This window comes from Cystoisospora suis, assembly GCF_002600585.1.
Source record: "Cystoisospora suis strain Wien I chromosome Unknown contig_2034, whole genome shotgun sequence".
NCBI classification, from domain to species: Eukaryota; Apicomplexa; class Conoidasida; order Eucoccidiorida; family Sarcocystidae; genus Cystoisospora; species Cystoisospora suis.
In genome coordinates, this window is record NW_027154833.1 from 34427 (window position 1) to 43196 (window position 8770).

The following is an 8770-nucleotide window of genomic DNA, read 5'->3' on the forward strand; positions in this document are numbered from 1 at the left end:
AAGAGGGTGATCCTTTCATTGACCCCCTTCAGGGATCTCTGCGATATGGCTCGGCAGTGCACCCTTTGACAGTGGAGTAGTAGTTTACCTTCCAGTAATCTTCTTCCAGCTCATTCGAGCTGTGAAGATGAGAGTGAAGAAAAGAAGCCTCGAAGAACAGAGATATTTTAGCAGGTCGCGCGAAGGCTTGAAACCCCTTGACCCCGCCAGCAAACGCGCTCTGCGCACGTTTTGCTGGATATTGCCAGATCACGTCGTCTGATTCCTCCCAAAAAATACCTTCCGCTACCACATAGTTTCACTTAATGAGTATAATACACTCATCCGGATGACGTCTCTTCCTCTCGTGGTCGGAGATTCACTTTCACGGCAATGAATGGCAGTAACTGCCAAACTCTCTGGCGCTCCCTGCAGAAGCCGGGGTGGAAAGGGCTCGATGACAGGCGAAAGCCTGCGTAGCGTACTGCTTGTCTGTTACACTATTGAATACAATAGTTTCCTGCCGTACCGTTACGCACATCGTCAGTGCTTGATGGGAGCTCTCGCGGAGCTTTTTTGACCATCCTGTCAACTCCATGCTCCACTTCACAGCGAAAGTGTCCGTGTGGACGTGTTTTTCATCAGCAGGAGAACTGCAGTCACTGTGCGATTCTGGCGCTGCCCGCCCCTGACAGAGTGACGCAACTGGGGGGGAGCGGTGGACAGCTCGGCTCCACTCACGAGCAACTTGACGGCTGTATGAAACGATGCTTTTTTTCGAGAGCCGTCCTAATCGGCTGATAGCCAAGACACTACCAGCGACTGCGGAGAGGTTATCGAGGGTTTGGGGCGTGGTCGTCTTTGCGTGGTTCCCCCTTCGCTCGAGAATTCCCGAGACTCGTGGAAAGGTGACGAAAGAGCATGCATCGTTTTCAGCTTTGCTTCGTGAAGAAAAAAGTCCAGAGCACAGAGCTCATGTAGACGTTCCCTGCCCGTGAGGGGTCTGCCCGGGAGACCGGGCAAACGGATAAACCCGAACCGCAGATCCCACATTGAGGTGCGCAACCAGGCCGAAGTGAAGCGTTTCAATGTTTTTCTCGTGCAAGAGTCGCCTGTTGCTTAGCGTGTGGGCCACCGTCTTGAAACTGGGATCTGGCGGTAACCAGAGAAAGGGCCGACACCTTCCGTACTCCTGGTACCTAGAACAGACAGACTTCTACGGAACTGATGTGCACCGTAGGGCAACCGCTGCTCTGCTGTACAATGCTACATTCGCCTTTCAAAAGGAAGAGAATGGCTCCCTCACAGAGGTATATCATTCTCCAGTAGGAAGCTCCACTCTGGCTCTCTCGCCCTACCGGGATCAGTTCGCCGTCTCCTCAGAGCGCAGATCCGCAGGCCGACAGTAAGAAGGATGTCTCAGGCGACTCGCACCCGGATCGGGAGAGCCTGTGAGTAGGTATGGGCAGGAGACCTAGGCTGATCACTGGCCAAGAGCAGGCCTTCGACATAGGACCACAAGGAACGGCCAAAAATCCTTTTTTTACAGGGCCTGGCACGGGCGAACCGCGGGTCTCATCGGAAAGCTTGGCGTACTGCCGTCTCTCCAGTAAGAGTTTTCACCTAATCACGTCGCACGCTACTGAATATTCTTGTAGCCGGCAGTCTGTTGACAACGGCTATACCCCTCGTTGTGGCCACTTGAGAATGTCGTTTGCCGTTGTCCGAAACGGAACCATGAAGCACTGAGCTTTGCTGCGACGACTCCGAGGCTACTCGGCGAGTCAGTGGTGACTAACCGAAGTCTGGTGGAGCAGTCTGAGGCCGAGAGGATAAACCCGCATGACAAGGATGTGTACGAGGCCCCAGAACCGCCAAGAATCGACGGTGGGAGTGAAGCTGGCAAGCGAGTCCGGAAAAGACGACGCCCTCGTGTGCGAGCTGCCATTTCCATATTGTCACTGTTGTTTCTTTTCACGTTGGACTCGTCGGCGCCGCCGGTGCTACCTCAGTCCTGACCCAGTCCGGCAAAACGGCCGCTGAGTTGGCAGACAGCGCTGGAGCAATAGTCAGCGTTACTTTGGGAGCTCTTCTACCTCTTCTTAATGAAGCAGCCTGAAAGGCAGGAAAGAATCGTTACGACACCCGCGCTGGCGGACAAGGGTGCCCGTTGCTTGTGCCCAAGCATCTCTCTTGTTTCCTTGCCTCTTCGCCTTTCCACGTCCGCTGTTCTAGCGCAAAACATTCCACACCTAGTGGGGGAGGAGCTTCGCTACTCAAGCTGGGGGCATGAGCGGCCGTGAGCTATCCGCCTGCACCTCGTGTTGTGGGTTCGGTAGCTCGAGTATGAGGACAGCGTCAAGAAAGGATCTCTATCATACACACCACCGAGCTGTGAGTGAGGTCACCATTCCCAAGAGCAGGGCATCACTAGCCAACGTGCACATATCTGCAGCACCGCCTCCTATGCCGCATTCTCAATTTGGTCGTTCTGTTCTTTACTTACAAGTGGGCAATAGCGTGTGATTGGCCATATCTCGATCAGCGCGGCCTTGTGAAAAGTATGAGCGCTAAAACCTTAGTGTGTGCTGTCTAAGATGTTTTGTACGAGAACCTTCCTGTAAAGCCGGAAGCATCGTGATCTTCCGCAATGTGCGCCATCGCTCATTCCAAACCTCCTGGACAAGACGAAGACAGCTTCCTCTCTTTTTAGCCAGAGAACCATGTTTATGAACAACGAGAAAACATGCCACTCGCTTCGCGAGTGAACGCTGGAGAAAGAAAGAAAAAGAGAGAATACAGTCGACAGTCGCTACATGTACAACGGCCAGATGGGGTCGAGCGGGCGAAGAGATGTGGTGGTGGAGCCTTCTCACTTTGTCAGCTACGAAGGAGAGGTGGCTAAGTAACGGCCACGTGTTGTGTCTTTCTCTGTGGAACTTCGAACAGGGATGCTCTCCGTTCTAAGGAGTTTACAGCTGCAGAAGCGGTGGCTGTAATTTCCTACGCTTGGCCACTAGGGCCTGCCTGCCCTTAGAGTGTGACAAAGAATTACCACAAGCGAAGACAACGTGGATCGTCTTTCTGTTCTGTGTTCACTCGGGAAGTGTCACTCGGGGCTGTACAGCAGCGCCTATGCATAAGCGTATCTGGGCTTAGCGTAAATTCAATACGTATATATATATATATATGGCTACGTCAAAGTTCATGACGAACAGATATCGCCAGTTAACAAGGACTCCGAAAACGAGAAAAGGAAGGAAGGACAGTGCGTGTGGGGGTGGTCTGAGGTAGTGAAAGAAATGTGCGTGCGCGTGCGGATGGGTATGTAAAACACCATATTTCAACCGGATTTTTCCCGGACTTGATTTGTTCCAGAAGGAGAACCCTACGGTGGAAAATCAGAGGACCTTCTTTTGGAGAAAAATGCATAAACGCGTACCTAAACGCCATTCTTCCTGCAGTCACTCCCGTCGGAGTCTCTGCGCAGATGGGACAACGCGACGTCCGGCTTGTGAAGAGAACTGTAGGAAAAATAACACTTCTGTCGTCGAGCTAAAGTACGAGCACGGTTTCCAAAGAAACAGAAACTCTCCCTCCTACCTGGGAAGATGTAGAAGAATTTCCGGCCACGTCACCCACACTGTTCCTGTCATATGAAGAAGGCAGCTTTGCCCTTAGTTTGCTGATACTACTGCTTTACTAGCCACAGGGAAGAGCCTTCTTCTCTGTACACTTCTTCCCGCTACTGACCGGCGTAAACCGGATCTCTTTTTTCATTGTGCTCCTTCTGAGAGTTAAGCGGCAAGAAGAGAGCAAGCAAAAGAAAAAAGAAGAAGGAAAGGCGAACCTTTTCTGTTATTTCAAACCTGGACAGGCAGAAAGACTTTCTTCAACAACAGGGGCAGACAGATGTGTGCCTTCTCTCCTGCTACCTGTGTTTTCTGCGGACTTCGCTCACCACAGCTCGCCACTGGTGGCCCAAGAAGCGCTGCACTGGTCTTTCTTCTTCCCCCCGGACGCCAATTCACGAAGATTTAGGACGCTGAGAGGCAACGAAGAATTCGATACATCAGGACGGGAATTCCTTCACTCTAGAAACAAAGCGTGGCGGCTTTTTGCTGGTAGGGGTGTCCTCTAACTCACAGGACAGAGTGTTGTATGTCCTTCCCGCTCCCAGGTTACAAAATATTCCTTCGTGTGCTCCATTTCCCACTGGCGGCTCTATCTGTCCTGGCTCCACAGTCTTTTCGACGGCGACGAACGGCGCCTAGTGGGGAGCGCTTTTGAACGCACATGGGCGTAAATTAAGAAGGCCCCCCGCCGAGTTCCGGCGATTCCCGTAGCCGGCATACTGTACTACTCGTCTCCTCCCCTGGTAACGGAGTACCTTCCCTTGCTGCTTTCGACCCTGCCGCTAGGATGTACGGCCTGACAAACGGGCGAGCACGATCATCTTGTTTAGCCAGCAAGATCTATTGGGGCCATCCAGAGCAGTCGCCAACGTCATCTTGCCACGTAAGAAATGTCGCAGCTGGCACGCAGTACCTACTACATACATAGGTATGTCGCTAGGCTTGGTGAATGCGTGCTCCTCGCCTTTCTGGGTGGAACCCGGTCATTGGAAGTATGGTTACGAGAGCTTTGAATACAAGTAAGTACTGGAGCACACCTAGGATTGCTGTGCCTGCCAGGGGACGGACTGGACCATGTGCGTACGGCTGCCCATGGACTCCGGGCGGTAGCCCGGACTGCGAGACGACGGGGAAAAGGAGCTAGTAAAGCCAGGAAGAGTTCAGCAGCCCAGCTTAGCGCAGTATTATCTAACAGCGGTTATTTGCCACGGCAAAAGCCAGAAGGGTTCACTGCAGAGCCGGCACAAAGTGTTCAGGAGTTTCCGCCGCACTCAGGAGGGTTTCCTCGTCAAATCGCAGACATGTGCTCATGTCGGCGAGAGTGGCGCGCACGACGACTGGGGAAGACAGAACCTCTTGCTCTCCAACTGTTGCTTGTGTTACGCAGCCGAACATCGTTGAAAGCCAATTGCTGACTTGCAGGGCGAAAGCTTCCGGCCCACGTGAGGCCGAGGCTTGCTGGCGATGGTGGCAATGGAAGGCTCAGATGTCGGCGGGGAAGCAGAGTTGGACTTCACTGCGCGCCTGTCCCACCGGCGAGGCCCGTGTGTGTCCCAACAACAGAGAGCCTCAGCCCATGTAGCCTTTGTCGCACTGATACGCTGGCGTCAGGTGTGGGGCACAGTTGGGACTGCAGCTATTTCCGTGTCTACTCAGAAATTGAGTGCTTGGCCTCCTTGGCGCACAGAGAAACTGGCCGACTACAAGGTGCTCTTGAATTTGGATGAGCTAGAAATTGAGTGCTTCCCTCCCTGCTCACCCAGAAAAGCTGGAAGACTACTAGGTGCTCTTGAGTTTGGATGGACTAGAATTAAAGGCGCACTGAACTGTTTGTACTGTCGCACAGAACATGGAAACTGCAGACAGCATGCAGGAGAGACATCTACAGCTGCTGCGAGTGATCCGGGCTGTGCCCGGGACGGCTGTGCGGAGTCTCCCTCCAGGGCTACCGGCTCGGGGCCCGCACTCCAGAAGGGGGCTTGCAAGTGAAGCCCTGATAAACGCCCATTGTGTGAGTCTCTTGCGCTGAACTCTCCTGTGCAGAAGCGTGTGTGTCGGGTTTCCCATATTTTGATTCGACTGTAAGGGGCAAAAGAGCTAGGCCATCTTCACAGAGCATTCGTCCGTTCCGGGTAGAACCGGTGGCCGTCGGGTGCAGCCCTTCCACTTCACCGTTGAAAACAAGTAACTCAGAAAATGAAAAAGGTTGGTCGCCTGACGGTGTTACTTCGTTTGCTAGCATACTTTTGTGTCACTCCCACGCCCTTTCGGACCCAGCTGGCTGTCTCTGCTAACAGAGAATCACCAGCTGACGACAGTAGCGTCTGTTCCTTCAGTAAGGATGGCGGGGGCGGCGTTCAATTGCTCAACGAGGCCGCTGTCTTGGGGCACGGGAGCTCTGGAGCAATAATTGTTCGAGAGCAAGACTACGGTACGAGCTCTCCAGGAACCTCCGGGAAACCTCGGCGTTCTGATAGTGTGTTGAGAAGGCAACGCCGCGGGTCGCTGTCAAGCCCTACCTACTGGCGCCTGTCTGGGGAAGGCTCTCGAACGCGGTCATCTCTCCGGGTATCGAATATACTGAAAGCTGCGACACTGGTGACTGCAACTACATTGGTGTTATGGCAACTCGCGAACGTTGTTTGGAGGTGTCTCGACAGGAACTATACAGCAAAAAAGTATGTTGGGACGACCCCCAGGCTCCTCAGGAAGTCCAAGAAATCGCCAGAGAGTACCCCGGACTGCGTCGAATGGGGGAATGGGAACCATGTTGCTGGCAAGGAGCCCACGGGAGCACACCCGTCCGGGATCGACAATCAGACCCATGGAGGAAACCCTTTTGTCAACAATGATGCGACAGTGCAAGGGGCAGGAAACCCGTTCGAGGACGAAGACGACCTCGGGGTAGGAAACCCTTTTGCGAATGACACTGAGGCCGGGACAGGAAATCCATTTGAGTACGAGGATGAAGGCGAGGGTGGCAACCCGTTTGAGAATGAGGATCATGGCGAGGGAGGCGGCCCTTATGGCACCGACGATGCATTTGGGACCGCGGGGACAAACCCGTTTGAGAACGACGATGACGACGAGGAAGGAAACCTTTCTGGCAATGGCGATGCGACCGGGGCTCGGGGGACAAAGCCGTTAGAGAACGACGATGGTGGCGAGGGAGGGGGTTTTCCTGGCCACGACGATGAGGACACACGAGTGAAAGAGGTTAGCCTTCTTGGTGGAGCTACTCGGAAAAGGCGCCATAGTGCACGAGCCACTCTTTCATTCATTGTCACGACTGCCTCTGTTGGTCTCGTACTTGGCGGGATCATTGGAGCTGCATGTCTTCTGGGCGCAGAACAGCCAGGCTCGGCAGCAAACGCAACGGCGACCCCGACAACAAACCGGACGGCAACCAGCCCGACGACCACGAGCACACACACCCCCGCACTGATACTCAGCTTTGCTCTGGTTTGTGGTGCAGCGTTGAAAATCCTCTATAGCTTTCATGAAGCGAAGGATGACCTCCGGAGTGGCCTCGAGAAGGCTGGGCGTTCATTGCCTCTGCTGGGGCTTCTCGGTTCTATCTCTTTCCTTCTGACTGTCTCCGCCTTGGCTATCTTAGCAGTGCAGCTGAGCTCTCCTCTAGCAGTCTATCTACTCGACGTAGTTGCAGTAATCGTCGTTACCTATCTTATTTTTCCTTACCTTGCGCAGTTGGTAACTCAAGTACGCGGACGGCTCCGTGCCAGAGACATCTAACGTACTAACATCGATACGCAAGACAGATTGCTTTTTTCCGAACGGAAGCGTGCAGGCATCCGTTAGTTCTCATGCATTCAAACCGCCGCATCCTCCCGTGACGGCTTTTTCTTCTATTCTGTAACTTCTCTGTTTGCTTATATTCGGCCAGTGGAGTGCTGCTGGCTGTCCACCCCACTTCATGCCTCAAGAGGCCCATGATTGCACCGCATTTGGGACAAAATCTGTTCCTGTCAGTGAGGTCTTGCCTTTCCTTGCTGAAAAAAGGACCGTGCACTACTTCGAGGGGGCTCCGATGAATTCAACCCTCGGCATGGCGGCTTCGTGCAACGCTTCTCGCGCTAAGTGAGACCGAACTACAGCATCACGAGATGAATGTTGTTTGGTGTCCAGTATAAAGTGGAGGTGTGTATATACCAGAGAAAGGTAGGAAGAAAACTTTCAAAAGCGCTGTAAATTGCGAAAAGCCGCCGGCAAAAGCATGTTAAGCAGAGCAGCGAGCCTTCATCCTGTGTACGTACAGCCAGACACGAAGAAGAATGCGAACAGGATCGTTTCGATTCCTTTCGTGGAGCAAGACCTCAACCAAGTTCAAAAACAGATCCATAGAAAACCTTTTTGTCTCCTAGGTCGAAATCTCCACGATGCTGCTGCAGACACTCTTTCTCTTTTTTCTGCAACATTATGAGTAACAAGAACAGGAAGCCTTGCTGTTTCCGTAGTTACCTGGTGAGGTCTTCGGAATCAATTGATGTGTGTGTATGTGGGCAGACAGAGATATCTGCTTATACCCTAGATCTAACTGTGTTCACCTGTCATCTCTAAACACAGCGAAAAGAGCTGGAGTAAGAAGACTCGCGAAGTCCCCGCAGTAGAGACATGTTGCACATACACAGCTCGTTATGCCTCTGTATAGCCTCGTCACTAGTGTGACTGTAGGCATATTAGGAGAGCTGTGTGTCCCTCTGAAAGCACATATGTATGCATGCAAGTCGTAGAGGTTATTGCATATGTATGTACTTCAAAGTTCAGCCGGCTAATACATGGACTATACCCATACACGGGTATAGAAAGATATGCATACCTTTATATGAATGCGAGCATACACGTAAACAGGCAATGATATATAAAGGATGAATGAATGTGTAGTATTTAGCGCGTATACACACTCTACTTGGCCTGCTGCCCCTCTGCCAACTACGGCATTTCGCGGACTTCTTCGCCTCGATGCTCACTTATACACCTCTTACAGAACTATTAAATGATTTCCACGACGTCTCCTTGGAAGTCTGTAATACCGCAGCTACATACATAGAGCTATATCCAACACGTGGTGTAGCATAGGTTAGATACACGCATGTGTGTGTACCACCATTTCTGTATGGGGATGAAATGAAGGCAGG

At 52.5% G+C, this 8770-nt stretch overlaps 1 protein-coding gene across 1 annotated transcript; it reads right to left on the bottom strand.

Annotated features, from left to right (window-relative positions):
• Positions 1-5612: 5612 nt before the first annotated feature.
• On the bottom strand, positions 5613-7688 carry CSUI_004391 (uncharacterized protein). Its single transcript, XM_068064582.1, has one exon. The coding sequence runs from the start codon at positions 6618-6620 to the stop codon at positions 6234-6236; it is 387 nt and encodes a 128-aa protein (XP_067923447.1). The 5' UTR covers positions 6621-7688; the 3' UTR covers positions 5613-6233.
• Positions 7689-8770: the final 1082 nt, after the last annotated feature.